This window comes from Panthera onca, chromosome E3 (genome assembly GCF_046562875.1).
Source record: "Panthera onca isolate mPanOnc1 chromosome E3, mPanOnc1 haplotype 2, whole genome shotgun sequence".
Classification (NCBI taxonomy): Eukaryota; Metazoa; Chordata; class Mammalia; order Carnivora; family Felidae; genus Panthera; species Panthera onca.
The window spans coordinates 31,740,558-31,762,402 of record NC_138354.1 but is presented as its reverse complement, the minus strand read 5'-3'; the positions used below and the strand labels follow the sequence as shown (position 1 = coordinate 31,762,402).

The 21,845-nt window shown below is 51.9% G+C and overlaps 1 protein-coding gene across 4 annotated transcripts in view; it reads left to right on the top strand.

The window, feature by feature from the left end:
* SNX29 (sorting nexin 29) overlaps positions 1–21,845 on the top strand; it is a 497,129-nt gene that overhangs the window by 240,335 nt on the left and 234,949 nt on the right. For all 4 annotated transcript variants that reach the window (XM_060648527.3, XM_060648525.3, XM_060648528.3 and 1 more), the window contains one exon: positions 18,106–18,212. In XM_060648527.3, the coding sequence (XP_060504510.2) occupies positions 18,106–18,212 (107 nt within the window). The remainder of the gene's footprint in view (positions 1–18,105; positions 18,213–21,845) is intronic.

Sequence of the window (21,845 nt, the reverse complement as noted above, 5' to 3'; positions counted from 1 at the left end):
CGCCCAGCCACTCGGAGCCTTTGGACCACCGGCTGCTCCTCCAGGTGGCACGGCGCCCATCGCGGGGGAGCCCCTGGCCCTTCCACCTTTGTAACTGTTCCTCAGATCCACTTGGGCGCCAGCCCAGCAAACCTCAGCCCTGGCCGGCTTTGTCCTCGCCGTCTGGACCGCCCGCTGGGGATGAGGGTAGAGGAGGGTTTGCGTGTGGGGTTCTAGGAATTTTCAGACCCACACGGAGAAGCTGGTGGTACTGGGGCTCATCTCTGTGGGTCTGACCCACAGGAAGTAGTCATTTGTCCGTTCGGCTGGTGCCCTCCAACCCTCCCACGTGCTGGGCCCAAAGATGGGGGGCACACAGTCCTTGGGGCCGTGAGCCTCCAGGGACCGGGCATTCACCTGGAAGTATTTGCTTATTTTTTCATCCATTAATTCCTTTATAAAAACACTTGTTAACTGGCAGTCATAGGCCACTCTCCTTGCCATTTGGGCTCCCAGTGAATGAACCACGTGAAGGTCCCTGTCCTGGTGGGCTTACCTTCTGGTTGAGGGAGACTCACCGTCATCAGCAAATAGGGTAAAAAAAATGTATGTCCTGTTGCAAGGTGACAGTTGCTCTGGAGGAAAAGTAAAAACCGAGCGGGCCGAGGGGACCGGGAGTGTCTGACCAGAGGCACGCAAGGAGGAGCTTCGCTGAGAAGGTGCTGGTTGAGCGCGAGCTTGAACGAGGGAGCCGTGGCCAGCGGGTGGGAGAACATTTGAGGCAGAAGGAGGTGGCCTGGGAACGGCCTAGGGTGGGAGTGTGCCTGGCACATCCCAGGGACAGCAAGGAGTGACTAGGAAGGAAGTGAAGTCACAGAAGGTTCTAGTGGCTCACCTCCTGCAAGGCCTCATGCACTGCTGTGAGGAGGTTGTGTTTTTTTCTGTGCAGAAACTGGGCGGGGGTGGGGGCGGGGAGGGGAAGCCACTGAAGGGTTTCGAGAGAGGAGTATCACCTGACTTAGTTGTTGAGGATCACTTTGGCTGCTGTCCAGAGATGAGCGTCTAGGCGAGAACGGCCAAAGGCAGGGAGGAGAGCAAGGCGGTGGTCACAGGAATCCAGCTGGGAGGTGGTGGCCGAGACCTGGGTGAGCTCTGGCTGGGTGTCGATGTTGGGTGTCCAGGAAAGGATTTCCCGGAACTTGGGCGGTGAGGTGTGAGCGAGAGCAGCACGGGATGGCCGGGAGGAGCTTGCCCTGAGCAACCAGAAGCTTCTCCTTGCAGTTGACCGGGACGGGGATGGCTTTGGGCAGAGCAGCCCTCGTGCGACCAAACGGGACTTCTGGTGCAGACGTGCTGTGTTGGAGGTGGCTGGGTGTGGGAGAGGAGACGGGAAGGATACGTGTGCATCCTGGGCTGGAAATACACGTGGAAGGTGTGGACAAACCAAGATGCTTAGGGCCTGAGATGGGATGAGATCCCTGGGAGAGAGAGTGTAGATGGGCCAGGACTGAGCGCTGGGGCCTTCCACCTTGAGAGCTTGTAGGAAGGAGGAGGACGTGCCAGCTAGGGTGACGGAGAGGCAGTGCCTGGGGCGGGGGGGTGGACACCGAGGGAGAGTGTGTGGCCCTGGAAGCCCAGTGAAGAACATGCTTGAAGGTGGAGACTGTGAACACCGGTGTCAGACGTTGCTGATGGACGAAGTGAGATGGGGGCAGGTGACCTGTGGAATAATCGGGCGCCCGCCAGCGGTGACGTGGGCTGGAGCAGGTGGGGGAGAGCCTGGTGGGAGAGCGTTCAGACAGTGGGAGGAGAAGTGCCACGAGCACCTGGTTAGGCAGCTCTTGGAGGAGGTTGGCTGCGGGTGACGGTCCACATTCACGCCGCCGGGATTTGTGGAGGACACGCTGTGCCGCCGTCTGTCTTAGCTCTCTTGCAGGTGATGGTGGAGGAGGCGGGAGTGACTTGAGGCCTCTCTGTGTGTCGTTCCAGCTGTCCGTGACCCCCTGCCTTCTGGCCTGCTCCGCGGATATGCGATGGCAGAGCCAGAGGCTTGGTCTTGCCACCCGGCCTCCGGTTCCTCCTCTGTCTTCCCGGTTGTATTAGTTTGCTTTTGCTGCAGTAACAAACATCACGGCCTTTGAAGCCATGTTAGCGTATTATTAAATGTCTGACGGTCACAAGTCTGATGTGGATCTCTCTGGACTGAAACTGAGGTGTTTGCAGGATTGGGTTCTTCTCCGGAAGGTCTGGGGGAGAAACCATTTCCTTGCTCGTCCGGGTGTTGCGGAAATAATGTCCCAGTGATCATAGAACTTAGGTCCCCGTTTCTCTGCCGGCTGTCACGGGCACTCCCACCCCCGCAGACCTCTTCCAGTCCCCGCACGCAGCCTCTACGTCCCACACCACCAGTGGCACACTGACTGCTTGTCGCACGCGGAGTCTGACTTCTCCTTTGCAGCATCCCCTGCCTTCCAGCCAGAGCAAGTTCTCTTCTTCGAAGGGTTTGGGTGACTAGAGGGGGCTCACTCACATAACCCGAGATAATCTCCCAATTCAGAGTCACGGAGGTGCTATGCAAGGTGACACATTCCCAGCTTCCAGGGATTCACGTGTGCTCACTTTGGGGAGACCCAAACCACCCAAACCCCACTGCCTACCACACTTGTCTCCGTGCGTGCCGCTAACTGGTTGCTCAAACCTGGGAGTCAACCTTAGATTCTCGACAGACTGCACCTCCCATTGTGGTCAGGAGGTCTTGTCTCCTCCATAACCCGCCCCCAACCCACCTCAAAGAGGGCCAGCAGCTTCTGCCATCTCACCGCCATGAGCCTGGCTCAGGCTGCCACCGTGTCTTGTGTGGAACGTTGTAGCAGCTCCTAACTGCTCTCTTCTCTTCCAGTTGTGTTGTTTAGCCATCCATAATTCACACAACCATCAGAGCAACTTAAAAATAAGCAAACGAATGATATTCTAGAAACCCTCCCCTGGCTTTGCTCGTGAGAATAAGGTGGAACATTCTCCCCATGGTCCCTGAGGCCCCGTGTGATGCACCTGATGCCTGCCCTCTGGGCTCCTCTGCCCCCACACACCCTGTTCACCATGCCTCAGCCACACCGGCCTCCTTTGTGTCCTCGAAGAAGCCCCCTCTGTCCCGTGCCATAGCCTTCACCGTTCCTTTGCCAGAATGTTGTCCCCTGCGGTAGTTCCTAACCCGTCTTGTCTCCTCGGAGAAGCCGAATTCTCCCCTTGTCTGAGGAGCTCTTCCCCATGGCACTTCCTCCTGGTTTTTATATTTTGCATGGCCATTGTTACCACCGGAAATTATACCCTTTTTTGGCTCCTTTGCCACCAATCAGGTGCCAATTCTAGGAAGGCAGCAGCTTACTGTGTCCCGCTCCCCGTGGGGTCCAGAGCATGTGACCCATGGCCACCACTCCGCGTGCATGTACTGGGGGAACAGACGAGCTTCTGGCATGAGGATCCTAGAATGCTTTTGGAGAATGAGTTGTGTCTGTAACGGCAAAAAATGCTTTCTTCGACTCGCAACACTGCGACACCAAATGTGTGGGGATTTTTCCCACACGAACCATTCCCTGACTCTGGGGACACCAACCGGGTGTCCTGAAGTTGAGTTCAGTTCTGATGAACCAGAGTTAGTGCAGACACCACAGCCTCGGGGCCCGTCCCAGAAGGTGGCCTCCGTTCAGATGCCAGTCTCAAGTCCGAGGTCTCCACCTGCACTTTGGAGTGACTGGCTATAAATTGGAGTTCCCACCACCCCTTCCTCGGGTTCAGCAATTTCTAGAATGGCTCCAAGCACTCAGGGAAATATTTATTTACGTTGAATGGTGTATAAAAAATATTAGAAAGGATACAGGTGAACAGCCAGATGAAGAGGTAGACAAGGTGAGGTGTGGTTGGGTCCTGACCACGGGAGCTTCTGTCCCCATGGGGTTGGGGTGTGCCACCCTACAAGCACATGGACGTGTTCACCAGTGCTGAAGTTCTCGGATCCTTCCAGATTAGGAACTTTTGTGGGTACTTGATCACATAGACATAATGAATCATGATGAACTCAACCTCTGACCCTTCTCCCCTCGAATGAGGACGGGGGTGGGACGGAACGTTCCAAGCTTCTAATCACCGCTTGGTGTTTCTGGTGACCAGACCCCTTCCTGCAGCCCACCAAGAGTTACCTCATTGGAACATAGGATACTTCTCTCAGGACATTCCAAGGGACTTGGGAACCCTGTGTCAGGAACTGGGGTGCTTAAGACCAGTGTTTATATGTCTTACACAGTTTATCTGCCTTTCTACCTTCCCTGCCAAGAGGAAGAAACACTTTCTATCTGCTCATGATCCATGGGACTTTTCATAGTTTGGGAGTCAGCTGGCACACCCAGCTCTCCTCACGGGTGCCAAGTATGGAGAGAGTGGTTATTTTGTTATTTACTTTAATCTAATATACAGACACCTTAGAGGACTTCTAGCCTCCCTTAGGAAGTTTCCTTGGCTCTCAGGATGAAGAGGACTTTATGCTTCCATCATTATCTGAATGTAATAGTCAAGTATGAAGACACTACCATATGCAGACCAGAAACAGCCCATCCATGCAGAGAGAGGTAGATTCAGCCCTCTGGCTTAGAATGTTCCAGTTTCTTCCCCGGATTCCTCCTCTTGTCCCTTCCATCGTCAGCTTCCTCCAAATCTTCCTTGCTTTGGGTTCTTAGATATAATTAAGATTTTTTGAAAGTTGTCAGGGTTGCAGAACATCTCTGTGGTCTTTTTGAAATAGCCTCCTGGTTTGTCATATATTATCATGTTCCAAATATGTCAAAGTCTGTTGCTCACGTGGGAAGGAAACGCTCAACTTCTAGATATCCAGGGAATTGTTGAGAACCCAGAGCGGTCAAGGCCAGGCCGTGTGGTCCGTCTGCCCCAGCTTTGAGGGGAGGTGGCATGGGCTCCCTCCCAGTGTGGGTGGGATTGGTGACGTCACTGGTGGATTGGAGCCCTCCCTCTTTTTGCCTTCCGTCAGCTAGAACAAGCCCTCATTATGTTGCGTTGTGCTGTGGCCACCGCCAAGGTATGTCTCTGGCTTCCCTGGCCCAGCAGCCTGGGTAAAAGCCGTGACTGAAGGTGCTGTGCCTGGTGAGCTCCGCGGAGCCCCGAGGAGGGGATGATTGGGGCTAGCCCTGGAGGGTCCCTTGTGGCCCCTACGGGTGAGTGCGGGGATATGCCTGTTCTCTCAGTTCCTAGTTGCTGTGCATAGGACTTCTCTCATTGCTTACTGTACTGGTTCAAACTTCGTGCATTGAAATCACCTGAGTATTTGTCAAAATGCAACTTTCTGACTCTCCCCTCAGACTGATTGAAATAATTCTGGGAGCCGGGTCTTGGACCTTGCCTTTTACCACTTGCCACTCCCATCCATCCCTCGCTCGCCAGGTGATTCTGATGAGGGTGGCCCACGGTCCACCCTTAGAGTCCCACCGATCTAATGGACCTGCCTGTGGTGTCACCACCTTGTCCACGAGCACCCTTCCCTTCTCCCTCCCTCCCTCCTCTCTCCTGCCCCCCCACTGCATTGGCCTCTGTCCCGCTTGGACCTTTGCTCTTCCCCATGAACATGGATGTTCCCTGTTCTTCTGTCCCCTTAGGAGGCAGCTGCCACGTTGAGGCTCTTCCTGTGCTTCTCTGTGATCCCTCTTTTCTTTCCAGGGTGACTTGACCTTGTAGCATTCTTGAGAATTGTAAGCGAGGTGAGCTTTCAGAAGGATTTCTTTTCTAAACCCATCAGTAGTCCCCCACCCCCGCACCCCGTCTGAAACATCAGCTCTGACCTTGAGTCTCAGGGATGTGGATTTTTCTTTCCTGCCTCTGTTCTGGGCGTCCCTGTTTCAGCCTTGACATTGCCCTGCTGTGGGTGCCTGGAACAGAGACAGATTGTGAGTTTTCAACATGAATTGTGTGAGTGTTAAAAAAACAAACAAACAAAAAAAAACGCCTCCCCTTGACAAAATTCCCTGCCTTAAATCTTTTGTATTACTGGCTTTTGTTGACTGGCTGTGTCCTTGTGGCTTCAGGCGTGGTGAGTGTCCCGTAGCTGCTTAACGTACGTGCTGCTGTTCCCTGTGGGCTGGAGAGGTTGCTCCTCCGAGCCCAGGCTCCGGTCCCTCACCTCGGGGGTGCATGTCCCTGCCCTGCAGCTCTCCAGTCTGGGGGCACCGAGCACATGCGTTTCAGCCCTCTGGCATCTCTGTCCTTCTGCCTGCTGCCTTGGCCTTTCTCGGGTGCCCGGCTGCAGTGGCCGTGCCATGAGCTCTGGTTTGCCGCTTGCCCCAGCACCCCTCCTATCTTGTCATGCTTCCTCTGGATCTCCTGGACTGCAAAATGAACATCAGAACCGAAATCGACTCAAAAGTCTTCTGCTTGGTTTCATCCACGACGATGCGGAGGCCCACGGCAGTGAGGTGACAGTTCGGGGTCACAGAACACTCTGGAAATCTGGGCGGTGGGAACCTTTCGTCAGCTATTACAATTTAAGTTGTACATACCCTTTGACCTAGCGGCTGTGTTCCTAGGCGTCCAGAGAAAGGTTCCTAACCGTGCGTAAAGACAGGCACAAGGCTGTGGATTGTGGCAGTATTGAACTGGGATCCGTTCCAGGTGCTGGTGGAAAAGATTGTGGTTGCACCCTGTGATGAATGACGAAGCCCGTCTGCCTGTGCTGGCTCAGGGTGGTCGCCAAGGCTGGTCGTGGAGTGACGGGGGGCTATGCAACGTGTGCCCCAACCTGTAAGAGCACGCAAGCGTGTACGTATGTGCACATAGAATCACGTAACAACAGTGAGGGGCGGGCTTGGGTTGGAAGGGGAGACCGTGGTGCTTGCTATGCTCTATAGTTAGGTGTTGGATTTTTTTTTTTAAATCGAGGTAGAATTCACATCACCTACGATTTGCATGTTTTAAGTACACTATTGAGTGTTTTCTAGTATATTCACCAGGATGGGTGACCATCACCGCTCTAACTCCAGAACGTTTTCATCACCCCCAAAAGAAATCCTGAACCCGTTAGTGGTCACCACTGTGAAACCACTTTCTGGTTATGTGAGTTTGCCAATTCTGGACATTTCGTGTAATTCCCTGCTCTCCGAAGGTAGGGTGTTACTAGGAGGGCTTCCTTCAGCTGAAATGATCTCAGGTGGAGAGCCTCCCTGCTTTCTGAAAGTTCGTGTCATGCCCTTGGCTTTCACAGAAGACCTGCATCAGTAGGGTGACAGCTTTTCTCCTGTCTCACTGTCCAGATGCTTTTCACTGAAAGGGAAAGTTTCTCTCAAGTTTCTCTCAGAGCCTCTGCTAGGCTCCATCACATGAGCAGGTGAAAATGCGTTTGGCGAGCGTGTAAAAACAGTTCTGGTTTTACGCTGCCATCATTCCCAGCTGCCCTTGTGCCCGTATTGTACATTTAGATGAGCTCTTGGAACAGAGATGCGGCATCTGAACAGGTGAGCATCTTTGTCTGGAGAGACCTAGGCAGGATGGAAGTTTCTAATGAAGAGGGTTTCTGTTTTGAAAAAGAAGGCAGGCTGTTACTTTGCCTTTGTTTTTAAGAACCTATCCTATCTTTAATGCTTGGAGTGGGGATATAAGATGCTTTGTAGTCTTGTCTTGGTTAATCCTCACAAGAGGTACCCTCCCCATTTTACAGAGGAGGAAACCGAGGCTCAAAGAAATAAAGTGACGTGTGTAAGGTCTCACTCTAGTTGGTGGCAGGGCCAAGATGTGAACCTAGGGATGCCCGTGAGTCTGCACACACTTCCCGTCGTACATAATGCGTCGCCTGTTACTAAAAAAAACCTATCTCTCTCAATCCCTTGGTTCCTGGTTCTGATCTTCAGGGATACAGATGAGTCCGCACTCTTTGGATAGATCACGCTGGCATGGATATCCCACCCTAGGGCATTCTTTAGATCACTTTCTCTTGGCCTGACTATCACACAAGCCCCCTGCTTTTTTGCTTGTCTCTCACTCTTTTTTTTTTTTTTTTAAACCAGAGAATCCTCTGGCAGGCGGGTGGGTTTATATGAAGTTTTGGAAGAATTTGGTTGCAACTCTCAGGAGAACTGGAAATTTTTAGTCTTCTTACGCCACGAGGCAGCCAAAACCGTAAGGGGGTGTGTGTGCACATAGGAAAGTAGGTCTCCCTTGGAGTTGTGGCGCATGGCCTTGGAATTCTGCCATCTGTGGAATGGGGACCGCCCTGGCGAGTAGGCTCCTCCAGATGGCAGGGATGCAAGTGTGGTGAAGGGGGGGTGTGTAGCACGGGGTTTTGAGACCAGACCGACTGGGGTTTGTATAACATGGCCGATCATTTACTGTGTGTGTGTGTGTGTGTGTGTGTGTGTGTGTGTGTGCAATTAAACCCAAACCTCTATTTTCTCATCTCTGCAATGGAGATTTTGTGCAGCGGTGTTCTGAGCCTTAAGTGAGAGGCTGCGACTCACGTGGGAGTTGTGTGGTGTGTAGGGCTCGGGTAACAGGAGCTCATCTGGCTCTCGACTGCTGCCAGTGGTGTTGGGGCTGAAGCGTGTGACGCAGTCCATGTGAGCGAACCGTTCCCGCACCGGGAGAACAGCCGGCTTTTCAACAGCCCCAAGTATGAGGGCCTGGCTTCTCAAGAGAAGTTCAAGTTCGGATAAGGATGTCTTAGCTTTCGGGGACTTCCTACTCCAAGATCAAAAGTAGCTGAATGGCAGCCATGGTTCATCTTTTGCCCTGTCCCTGGAAAGGCATGACATGTTGAGTGCTGAATGAGCAGGCCCCCAGAGCGTCTGTCCTGAGAGATTCCAGGCTGTTGTCCGGGCGGCACCTGATTTGGTGAACCTGGGGCCACATGGGGGCCGGTGGCAGCGTCTTTCCTCTGTCTCTGTCACAGCCCTGGGGTGGGGCGAGAACCACCGTGCCCCCTGTCCCCTGCCCCCTTCTTTCCCGAGTTCTCCTTAGCCTTTGGACCCCATGATTGCCTGCTGGACCGAGGACTGAGTGAGAACGTGAGCAAGATGCTCACTTACTCAGCTGCTGACGGGGCCGGACAGGCAGCACGTGGCAGGGGGAGGGCACGGGTTGAGTTTTTTCTGATCCCATCGCTTAATAGCTGTCTGACCTTGGGCAAGTCATAGAACCCCCCGGAAGGTCATTTTGGGGGTTGTTAGTACCCACCTTGCGTGTCTATTGTGAGAACAGGAAATGCTGTAAAGTGCCGAGTAGTGTGGCCGGCAAGGACGCGTCACGGCTCAGTGGCGAGCTCAGCAGTAAGAGCGTCGGTACTCCCAGCCCCGCTGAGCTGAGTGTTTGCCCACGTCGGGGTGGCTCCTCCCGCGGCTCTCGGGGGTTGGGCTCCCGCTATTTCACAACGGAGGAGACTCCGCTTCCAGGGGATGGATGATCTCATCCAGTCCGGTGGCGTTACGGTGTCTACACCGTTAACTTCTGACTTGAGATGCGCAGCCTCCCGTCTCCCTGGAACTCTGGACTCACACGCTCCTGGGCTCCTGCCGCCTGTTCTCACATGGCCAGTGGTTGTGCCAAACCTGACTTGTCTGAACACCAGCCCCCTGGTGGGCACCCACCTCTTGTCTGAACACCAGCCCCCTGGTGGGCACCCGCCTCTTCTCTGTCACACCCGCCCTTTCCCCAGCTCGGTGAAACGATGGCCTCGTTCGTTCAGGTTCCTGAGGCCAAAGATGGTGGTGGGAGCGCGACTCCTGTCTTCGCTCTAACCCCACATCGGATATGTTAGCGTCTTCCCTATACCTCTGGGAGTGCTGTCGCTGGACGTTGTCGGCTAACTGCCCTCCTGGAAACAGAACGGCAGGTTCTTCCCTGAAGGGCGACCTGAGCCTTGCCTCCCGCCCCCAGGCCCCGCACACGCCCTCCCATTTTCCCCACTCGCCCCTTCATGTGGCTGGTAGAATGATCTTTTAAAAAATGTCTGATTTTCCTGCCTTTTGTTCTGAATCTTTGGGGGCCCTTCCTGTTCTTGCTCACAGTAAACTATCCTCCCCTCCAACCCCCTGCCCCCTTCTCTGTGGTCTCACTTCCTGTTCTCTCTCTCATCCGTTATCCTTCAGCCGTCCCGTCACCCTTGCTCTTCCTGGGAATGCTCTCTCCCAGGGCCTCGTATGGCTCATTCCCTCACTTTATTCTGGTCTCTGCTCAGATGGCATCTCTTTGGTGAGCCTTTCCTTGCACTCACACCACCATTTTCTCATGCTTAACCTCCCCCCACCTCCGGCTGCAGCACTTTTCACGACCTGATGCATTACGTAGTTCTTTATTTGCCGAGGCCCACCGTTGCAGCGTAAGCTTCTTGTTGGCATTCAGTTCCCCCCCTTAGTACGTGCCTGCAGGTCCAGTGTCGAGTGCCTGGCACATAACGGATCTTCAGGAGCTAGTTGTTGCGTGAAGAAATAAAAGACTTGCCCAGGGTCACTACCTGGGGAGTGGCAGAGCCAGACTTGGCCCCTGGTCTCTGATTGCGGAGCCCACACTCTCATCATCAACATGCTCTCCCCTTGCCACAGCGGGCACTTGGAAAATGGCGGATGCTTTCCTTATGAGGACCGTCTCCTTGGCTGGAACAGTGGTGGGTACCTGCTGTCCTGTAGGGATCATCGTCGCTCACCCAGGAGGGACCTTTCTACTTTGGAACCTTCAAGTGTCCCAGATCTCCCATCACCCCAAACCTGGCCTGCTGTTCGAGGACCCGCACCCTTCCTTTTGTCCATCAGAATGTTCTGGGGAACCGTCTCTGAATTTAAAGTGGCTCCTTACCCTCTTCTGCCACCAGTGTCACATGCTGTTTGCATCTGGGGTCCTGCTAAGCTTGTTGCATTTGAAAGTAAAACAGTGGCCTTATCATGCTGTTTGCCGTGCCGCTCTCCGTGGCGTTTGGTTTTTGCTTAAAATAATTGAGGCAGAAAACCTCCTGTGTTCCCTGGTGCCTGCGAGTGAGACCCGCATAGCGGCTGCCTCTTTCAGATGACTTACCACAGACACCTCCAGACTGTAATGGCAGGCTGCGAGGAGGTGAAAACTGTGTCATGTTCACTAAGTTTAAATGACCTGTGGGTGCTAACAAACCCACAGCTTTTCTGGAACATGAAAAAATGGTTCTGATTGAAAGTAAATATCTTTGTGCTCCTACCGAACACGATTTTAGTTGTCTACTAGGTTTACAAAGAAAAGGCTTACCGGTTTGGCCAAACGTTCCCATTTGGAGTCTCGCTTCTATAATTAGGCCATGGTGGAAATACAAGAGAAAATGGCGGACCTCTCAGAGTGGACGCATGTAAACCAAGCGTAGGTTGTCCTGTGAATGATGTGGTTGTTAACCGGGTTGCCTGGGCTGATGGGGCGTCTCCTCTACCGTGCACATTACATAGATCTCTCCCCCTCTGGCACAAGCATACGATGGCCAGACCGCCCGGTGCCTGGAGGCTGCAGCGAGATGACGCATTGGAAGGTGCGTGGTAAGTCATAAAGTGCTGCGTCAGAGGAAGCACTGTCACTGTCGCATTTTTATGGGCACCTGCTGTACGAGGATGTAGCTCTCAAATTTTTTTAGCACGTCAAATACATTTCTTCCTTTTGCTTTTGGACCTATCTCTGTGCCTTGGCCTTTTCAGTATAACTTGAGTTCCTCATCCCAGTGGAAGTAGCCAACCACATAGATGGAAGTTTCTGTCTTGTTGGGTCCTGGCAGCTGCACTTGACTTGTAGTCCTTGACTGGGGCAGGCTGTGAAGTTCTGAATGCTGTCAAAGTAACTCAGAACACGGACTGGAAATGTGAATGATGAAATCGTAGATTTGAGACTGCACTGCTGGGACGCCTGGGTGACTCTGTTGGTTAAGCGTCCAACTCTTGATTTCAGCTCAGGTCATGATCTCACCGTTGTAGGCTTGAGCCCCGAGTCGGGCTCTGCAGTGACAGCACAGAGACTGCCTGGGATTCTCTCTCTCTTCCTGTCTCTTTGCCCCTCTCCGACTTGTGTGTGCACGTGCAGTCTCTTTCTCTCAAAATAAATAAACATTAAAAAAGAGAGACTGCGTTGCTAACCACTTTTCAAGCCTGGTGTTCTTGAATTCAGGAAGAGCTGTTTTTGATAGGAATAGAAAACTGTGCTTTCCTCTTGGGCTGTTAAGTTGTCTTTCTCTCCCTTCCAAACTAATAGATCATTCAGGAGATGTGTGTCTTTAAAACACCCTGTCACTCCCTTTTAGTTGGATCTGTCACAAATGTTTGTGTTTGTCGTGTGGATGTGACTTTCAGAGATGAATCACGTTGATGCTCCCCACGTTGATTGCTGTATTGGGGAGTGTGCAGAAAGTCTGGAATGGGGGTGTAGCGTGCTATTTCTGGCTCTCACACAACTTGATGTTACTCGGGCTTTGATGGCGTTGCCTTCCTTGAACACCCAAACGTCCCCCTGCTCCCCAGGCAGATGAAGTGTTTGTGACTTGAGAGTAAAGAAAGGAGACATGGCCCTGTAAAACTTGAACTAACAGGATGGCTGGCTCCTCGTGCCTCACGGTGTGTGCTCCCCGCCAGTGGAGAGGTGGAGAGTGTCTGACCGAGAAGTGGCTCCTTTCACTTTCCTAGTAACCCTTAAGCCATAGAGATACATCGGCCAAGTTCACTTTGTCGTTGTCCTTCTCATAAACGTCATCCACGGGGAACCACACCATCGTCGTCCTTTTTGTAAATGCCATCTGTGGGGAACCACCATCGTCCTTGGGACTCCAGGGCCTAAGTCAGAGTCTCACCACAGTGCTCTCTAGGAACTACCTGTTGAGTGACTAAAGGTATTGTATTGTGGATCTCTCGGTGTGTAACAAATGACCCCAAAATTCAGCTTAACACAACACTCAACTCACTCCCTTGCGTGTGTGGGGAGGAGCAATCCAGGCGTGGCTTAGCGCGTCCTCTGGCCTAGGGTCTCTCACGGAGCTGCGGTTGTCCTCTCCAGGCTTGACGGGAGGAGGACTCGTGTGGCTGCCGGCAGACCCCAGGGCCTTGCTGGCTGTGTGTGGGGGATGCATCATGGCTCTCTCCATAAAGCCGCTCACAAGGCGGCACCTGATTTTCCTCAGAGGGAGTGAGTGGGAGCGGGCACCCAAGACAGAAGCCACCGTCTCCTAAAACTTAATCTCCACAGTGACATCCCTTCGCTTCCACCACATCGTGTTCCCTCGAGGTGAGTCAGTAAGTCCAGCCCTATACGCAGGGGCGGAGATCCAATGACGTGAGTGCCAGGAGGGAGGGATCACTGGGAGCCATCTTGGAGGCTGCCGACCAGTGAGAAGATCGCGGTGTTGCTGGGATTTGCTATTTATTATTTCGTGCATGGAATGCATGTCTCTGACATGCTTATTAAAGCTGCAGGAGCTGGACCGGGGCACCAGGAGGTCAGAGAGTTGCAGGGGAAGGTTGGCTGGTTCGTTTCTCAGAGACCTTTTATAAATTCATGACTGTCCAGGGTCTGGTTCCTAGTCTTCAAAGTTAACAAGCTTATTCACGCATCTGCCTCCTTCAGTGCAGAGGACCGTGGCTTGCTCTCACATGAACCTACAGAGGGGCTGGTATCTGAGGAAGGAAGGCCAGTGGCTGGATTTCTAAAGAGATGTGCAGACCTCAAGCGGGTTGGAAGGCCACGTCTTTCTGAGCAGCAAAATCTCCTTGTGGCGGAAAGCACCCTCGCTCAGGCGAAGATCAGGTCGTTTGGAGAGCACCTGCGGACCGTGCCGCTAGCCCGTCCGTCACACCTTAGATGCGGACTGGCCCCGGACCGCGCTGATCAGCCACAGCCAGCTTCGTGCTGGGGCGTCTGCCCTGCCTTGATGGGCACTGTTAGTGTCTGAACTTTTCTAAGTGCAGTTTCCTCTCAGATTCTTTTCCTTAAAATCAATTCCGCCTTTCTGTTTTCTAAGTCCGACGCTGGCACGTGGCCTTACCGTAAAAGAGCTGGTACTTCTAGCCGCCACCCCTCCCCCACCCCCATTTCCCACACCCCACAGGCAGCTGCTTCAAACATTTACCTTATGGTTCTGGTACTTCCCTTAATGTCTCTCAATAATACGTGTCTACTGCTCCTTGTTGATTTCTCAGTTGTAGGTATTCTTGACTGATTTCTCACTGTGGAGGGGGGAGGATAGCTCTTGGGTCCCTCTCCCCGCAGGGACCCCTCTCCCCACCCATCCTCTAGCACAGACATACCCTCTTTTTAGTTTGGTCCCTCTCCGGTGAATACATTACTAGGATCCCAAAAATGCTATCTAGCCGAGCTGCAAGGTACGGGATCGTTATTTTGGCACAACTTCTAAATTTCTTTTGAGTTCCTACTGGAACAAAACCAAACAAACATGGTGTTGTGTGAACTTACTACTTACTAATCAAAATGCACGTGCTCTCTCACTTACGGAAATCTGAATATGTGAAAAACCGGGCCCCTGTGAGGCCGTCTCTCCTGCAGTCCTCTGCCCGCCGTGGCCCGAGGGAGCCTGGCTGCTCCGTGGGCTTGTCCCCACCAGCTCTCTGGTCTTACCGCTTCTTGGGTCAGATGTAGTTCGCGGGCCACACAGTTCACCCTTACAAGGTGTGCAGTCCAGTGGGTTTCAGTGCATTTACAAGGCGTGTGACCGTCCCCTCTCTCTAAATACAGAGCGATTTCGTCATCCCAAAGGCGAACCCCATCCCCATTAGCGGTCATCCCTTATCCCTTCCTCCTCCCGGCCCCTGGAAACCCATACCTGTTCTTGGCGTTTTGTATAAATGGAATCCGGCCGTCTGTGACCTTTCGTGTCTCTTCTGGCGTCTCGCCCTTTGCGTGACGTTCTCAGGGTTCATCCGTGTTGTAGGCGGTGTCAGTGCTTTCCTCCTTTTGTGGGCTGAGTGGTCTTCGGCTGCAGGGACGAGCGCCTTCTGTTGATCCATCAGTCCTCCACGGTGGCTGTGTGGGTGGTTTCCACTTCCTGGTTATTAATAATCTCCTCGCTCTTGTGTCGTATCTTCTCTTTCGTAGAAACTGTGTTCTTTCTCTTAGATTTTTTTGTCTTTTTTTTTCGGTTGGGGGCGGGTTAGGATTTTTGGAAGATTGCATGTCTGAAAATGTTTTTACTTTCTTACCACAGGGTTTGGCTTGGTACCTAATTCCAGGGTGGAAATAATTGCCCTCAGGGTGTTGACAGCACTTATCACTTGATCGGTCCCTAGCTTACAGTGTTGTTCGGAAATCCAAGGTCATCTAGAACTTTCTGTCATCTGTAAAAGTTCTGTCTCCACTCTGGAAGTTAGCACCCTCTTCAGTTTGTCTCTCTTGACCTGAAATTTCCCTGTGAGGTGCCTGAGCATGGTTCACCCCTCGTGCTGTGTGCCCACTGGGCTCTTCTGTCCCCATACCCACCTCTTTGGTTCTAGGACATTACTTGAATGAAGTCTTTGATTTCCTGGTCTCTGTTAACTTTTTTTCCCCCTTCCCTTTCTTGGTTCCTCTCAAATGGTAATTCTCCATTTCATTTTTTTTTTCCCTTTTGTTATCCTTTGGCTCTGTCTTCCGGACATTTTCTTACCGTCTGTCCTTTGTATCTAGTGTTCCCTTACATCTGTCCCAGTTTGGCTTTCCAAACGAGTCTGTCTTTTTACTCTGTGCGTGTGTGCCTCTTTTTCTTCTTTTTAGACTCCTCTCTGTTCCTGTTTTCAGCTATACCATCATCTTCTGTCTCTGGGACTGTGACCGACAGTTTGCAGATTCTCGAGTGTATTTTTCCCTAACTTGTGTCTCTCCCTTACAAGATGTTCTCTTCTGTCTGTAGATTCTGGTCCTGGTTTTCCGTGTTAGGTGCTTGTCTCAGACATGAGGCGATCTCTGGCCATGTGCTCCGAGATAGGGGTGGGGTGCCACAGAGCCGAGCTCTCTGTGTAGGAGCTGTGCTCGTGCCCTGGTGGGGTGATCTGGCTGTGCTGTGTCACTGCAGAGCCCCTCCTATCAGCCCCTTCCGGTCTTTTCTTCAGCCTGTTAAAATTCCAGGACAATCCTTTGTACTCCCTGCTTAGGGGTGTATGTTGGCTTCCGGCTGCTGGGGAATGGGAAAGGAGGAATGGAAGAAGTTCAGCAGTACTGTTTCTCACTCTTTTTCCTCTGGGGTACCCATGCCTTTGGCTCGGTCCAGACCACTGTTTCACCTTCTCTGGAGAATAAGCCCTTAATTTTCAGCAAATGGTTTCTCCTTCTTCTTCTCCTCCTCCCCCTCCTCCCCCTTTCCCCCTCCTCTCCCTCCTCTCCCTCCTCTCCCTCTTCTCCCTCTTCTCCCTCCTCCCCCTCCTCCCCCTTCCCCTCCCCCTCCCCCTCCAGTGTTTGTTTATTTTTGAGAGAGAGAGAGGAGCGGGGGAGGTGCAAAGGGAGAGGAAGACAGAGAATCCAAAGCAGGCTGGGAGCTGTCGTCACAGAGCCCGATGCAAGGCTCGAACCCATGAGCTGTGAGATCATGACCTGAGCCGAAGTCTGACACTCACCTGACTGAGCCACCCAGGCACCTCTGCAAATTGCTTCTTAAACAGACTTTTTTATCTTTCCTCTTGACATTCAGCCCCATGTTTACCCTTCCCCCCCGCTTCTAGAAATGTCTTGTATTAGCACTTTGTCAGCTGTTGGCGAGTTGTCCCGTTTGAATGAGATTGTATTTTGGTGTTGTGCACCTGCAGCCCAGAAGGAAACTCTCTCAGGTCTGTCTTGTTGCTCGCCAGTGATTGGCCTGCTTCTTGGCTTCTAGAATTTTGTCGTCTTGTCCCCTCTCTCATTCCCTTTCTTTCTCAAGGGTGATGCTGCTAGAATTTTTAAAATTGGTATTTCAATGGGACTCAGAAGATGCGAGCGTAAATGAATGTGTTCAGTCTGTCACCTTGAAGTGGAAGCCCTTTAAAGGTTCTCTTAGTACCTATTTCCGGTTGCAGAGGGTTCCTGGGTCACTGTCCTCAGCACTGGCTGGGCTGCGGTCACTCCTGGGATGGGAGCAGCTCAGGACGCATTCCAGTGGGATGTGTGTCGTCATTCAGGGCCCTGCTGCCTCTGGGCCTCTATCTCGTGGTCTGATGCGGGCTCCGGGAGAGGGCTGAAGGCAGAGCCGCAGTCGGTGCAGACTCAGTACCCCCAGTTGTGCTTAGCCTTGGCCCACTTTCTCGTCCTCCCCCAGTCGTCCGTTTGCTGGTGCCAGAGGGGGGCTGGCCTTCACTACCATCTCCTCAGTCGATGGGTCGTCCGGGAGTTCCGTCTCCTGGAACACGCAGGAGACGGAATCCTCTTACCTGATGCTTCTTTCTGGGCTTGGGGCTAATCCACATTCTTGATCCACGCCAGTGGGGCACTTCCTTCCTGTCCGTGTTCCCTTGTTTTTCTTGGAATTTGCCTGCTCGTTCCCAGTTCTCACTTCTTGTCCTTTTCTACAAAGCAAGCATTCATGGATGCGACTCTCAAAGGAGGAGTGGCACCCGCCCGTGTCTTCTGTGCTCCTAACTCCTGCGCTGGCCTGGGAGCCAGTCTTGTTTGGATGGCCTTGCTGGGGATTCTGCATCGGTTGTCGAGTGTTTCCCGAAGCTGCCTAGCTTCCACGCTAAGTACGGTTGGTAAACGTTCATTCTTAGCGGTTCTGCGTCTGCCCCGACCCCTGCTGTTGACGTCCAGCTGTAGGCGGGCGGTCCCGCGCCGGGGAACTGTGCTGTTGGAGAAAAAGAAATGTGACCAACATAACAGGTGGAAACGGAGGCTCCTACGTCTTGCCCGTGCGTCGTCTGTCTTGCCCTGGGACGGGGAGTGGTGACCGGGCGGTTCCCCAGACTTCTGTGCGTCTGTCCCTGCGACACTTCTTCCATTCTTACCATTCACTTCATTGTACTTGTGTGAAAATGTCGGAGGGGTGAAGTCATTAGTAGTTGGGATCTTTTTTCTGCCTCATCAAAAGCACTCTCTCTGTGGAGAAACCATTTGGCAAAGACCAAAACATTTTTTCACTGGGAGAATAACTTTTGGTTACTGTGAAAATATTTATGGGGTTTCTTTGTTTTCCTAAAGCTGTCCCAAACCTTTGGAACGTTGATGGAGAAGTTGCAGTCACTGAGCAGAAGCCGGGAGAAGTCGCCGAGGAGCTGGCGAGCTCCTACGAGAGAAAGCTCATCGAGGTAAGGCTGGCTGTCCCTGTGCGTTTACCCCCATGGTGGCTGCTTTGTGGACTTTCCGGAAACAGGTCCAACCTGTCGCACAGATGGTAGCAGAGCAATCAGACCCTACGCCCCCTTCCCCACCAACAAAGCAAAACACAAAATGGTGAAAGCATTGTGCTTGGTGAAGAAAACCTAGAGCAGGTTCTTCGAAAATATTTAATTAGAAAGTCTTGGCGCCTGTGGCAAGGAAGGAGAGAAAACGAAAATGTGATGTTAAAAGTAAGCAAACAAATGGACCCTTGGATTTGGAGATTACAGACAGGAGAGAATATGACAAACGACTTTGTGCTCAGCAGTGCCCACGCGTGGATGAGATGGTCTCTTTCCGAGGATAACAGGGATTATCCACATGAATGGAAGACGAGGCCGGCTTGCCTGCAGGGCACCAAACAACCGGAAGAAAGTTGTGAACATAGAGGAGGTCCCTAGGAGATAGCAAACCTGGATGCTTTTATGGCCATTTTGCTCTTTGTGCTTCCTTAAAGCATCATCTCTGTCTTTATATCCACGTGTCTGTATCTTGGTTCAAATGTGCATTATGCCAATATCAAAAAATCACAAAGACGGCATAAAAAAGAAACTATAATCCACATTAAAATGGGACTTATTTAGGATTTCAAGGATGGCTTAATGTTAGGAAATCAATCAAGTCAGCTTATTAATAATGAAAGGTGCAACACCAGATAGTGATCTTGATTGGTATTAAAAAGTGATTTGATAATGTTCATCATCTCTATCTATATCTAACAAAAATACTTTTCATTGATGTAGAGTTGATATATAATGTTTCAAGTGTACAACATAGTGAGTTGACAGCTCTATGATAAAAATATTCCTGATAAAGAATAAAGGCGGGCACCTGGGTGGCTCGTTGGTTAAGCCTCTGACTCTTGACTTGGCTTTGCTCATGATCTCCCGGTTCGTGAGTTTGAGCCCCATGTCAGGCTCTGCACTGACTGTGCGGAGCCTGCTTGGGAATCCTTGGGATTCTCTGTGCCCTTCCCGCTCTCATGATTTCTCTCTCTCTCTCTCTCTCTGTCTCTCTCTCTCAAAATAAACTTAAAAAGAAATCTTTAAAAAAATTAAAGGGACTTCTCTGATAGGATAAACTTTTTTTTTTTTTTTAAATAAGAAACCTTTAATTGTCACCGTACTCAGTGGTAAAGCTGGAGGGCTCAGTTTTCAATTAGGTAACTCATATGTAAAATATATACTGTATAAGTGCATATTTATGTTGTATATGTTGTGGTCACATGGCGGTAGTATTTATCAGAAGTCGTGCACGTATACACCTATAAGTATACAACTCTACTTATAGTACTTTCTGAATATTCTACGGTGTGTTTTATTTTGGGAATCAGGAAAATACCCACTATTACCCTGGAGACATGCCTGACCTTGAGGCAGGTCTTTGAGGAGGAGCCCCTAGGCTCATCTCTGGTTCCTCGACAGCCTTGTGGTCTGTTTCATTGTGTTGCTAATGAAATCTAAAGATGGGAGGTGAGGAACAATTTGAATTCTAACTCTAGGGAGCTCAAAGGGGAAAGAGCTGGGGTCTTAGCACAATAGGCTGATAGGGGAAGAGTTCCAAACCAGGATGGAAGGTCCTGGGGAGACTGTCCCCTCAGGGCCTCTCGGCACCCCAACACCTATCCTTGAAGCTCTATTCAGTGGGGTCGTTGACCAGAGTTGGCTGCTGGTGCTCTCAGGTGCTGGGCCATCAGTGCCTTCCCAGAAAGCCTGGGTGGAGAGGCAAATGGGCCCCCTTCCTTCAGGATTGTGGTAGCCTGTGTGTTTGTCTCCCCCAGGACCTCGAGTCCCCGGGAGGAAGAGACTATCTGTTCTCATCTGTGTATACTCAGCTACCATTCATCGGCAGGTGGTAATACGAGTATTTTTAAGTTCTCCTAGGACAGGCATGTCTCTGGTTCCTTGAATGAATGAATTGCTCTTGAGCTCAGAACGGTGGCAGGGTTCTTCTCAGAGTGGAAGTGGGTTGGTAGCTTGTGTCCCTTCAGGAAAACCAGGGCCAAGTGTTGAGTTGTAAGGACTTGGTTCAGACCTGCTCACATTGCAGAGATTAGTGCTCCTGTCCCCTGACTCCCTTGAGCATGCTCAGCCCCAGGCCTGAGGCAGCGATCCACCTGTAGGTTGGTCCGGCCGGAGAGCTGACCTGCTTTTTGGTAACTCTGGCTGTGAAGGCTCGAGAAGACCTTGGCTGGCTGCTTGGCCCACTGAGCGAAGCACCGGGACATTAGTTGCTTGATCTGGTGTTTAGTGGGTTCCTGCTTTCTGCATAGGAAACGGCAAGGACAAAGGTCCTGTCCAGGGAGAGAACAGGCAGGTTCTAGGACCAGAAAGGAGACCCTCATGTCTGGAACAGAGCAGACATGTGGAGAGATGTAGTGCTGTGGCTGCTGAAGTCGGTGGGCCAGATGACAGTGCTTTGGAGGCCGTGTGTGGCCGTGCCACCACCTGCTTTGACTGTGACAGAGTCTCCCCATCTCCCTGAACGGAGTTAGTGACGTCCAGGGAAGGTGGCGGTGGGGTACGCTTGCGTTGTCGTTCTTGTTAGCTGCCGCGTCGGAGGGGGTGGTGGTCGGGGGCTAAGAATTGGTCTCGTCAGCCTTAGCTTCCTGTCTTGTCGTCCGCACCCTCCTTACTCCGGGACCAGTAATAGAGTTGGTGGCCATGGCGGAGGAGCAGGGAGGGACGGGAGCTTGGAGCAGAGATGGTCCTCCAAAGGCATTCGGTCCCCCAGACTGATTTTTCGTTAGGTTTCTGATGGCACAGGGAGGTCCGTCTGTCAGTGATCTTTTGTCCGTGGCATCTCTTTACCCCAAGACTTTTGCCGAACCCTTTAGGTTAGCAGTAATTGAGTGCTTTTCAACGTTCTTTGTGATGCTTATCTGTCATTTCATTATGGTTGGTTGTTACCAAGGGGTTCTAAACACGTGTCTGTGTGAAGTAATGAAAGCATGTGGGGGAAGAGTTGATGCACTTCCTTAATTTCAGGAGCAGAGGGAGAAGCGACCTTCCATTTTAAATAATAGGACTGTTTGAAGAACCCCAACACCTGAATTACTTTTCGTGATTCGTTCCAGTGAGAGGGGAGTTCCTGAACATTCTTTCCCTAGATGTCTCTCAGCGTTGAAGCCGCCTCGTCCACCCGTGCACACTGCATACACATCGGTGCTCAGTGACCTGGATCCCGTATCCCTGGCAGCTCAGGACCCAAAGTCTACACCGTGAGTCGCCTTTGAATGGCTGGAGAGCATCAGGGACCAAAGACTGGCAATCGAGAGATGGTTCTTGACACCCTGTGATGGTTAACTTCTGAAAGCAAGAAGGAAGGGAGAATGCTGGCAGGTGTAGGCTCACCTGGCGAGGGGAGAGAACACGAATATTATTTACCAGCCACTGTGATTCTCATAGCTCGCTGTTGGGTGCACACTTCTTTCCGGGCCACGCGCTAGGAAAGCCTTTACGTGGATGAACTCATGTGATCCTCAGCAGACTTCATCAAGGAGGACGCTGTTCACAGATGGAGCTTTGAGAAGTTGAGGAACGTGTCCAAGATTTTTCGGCTTG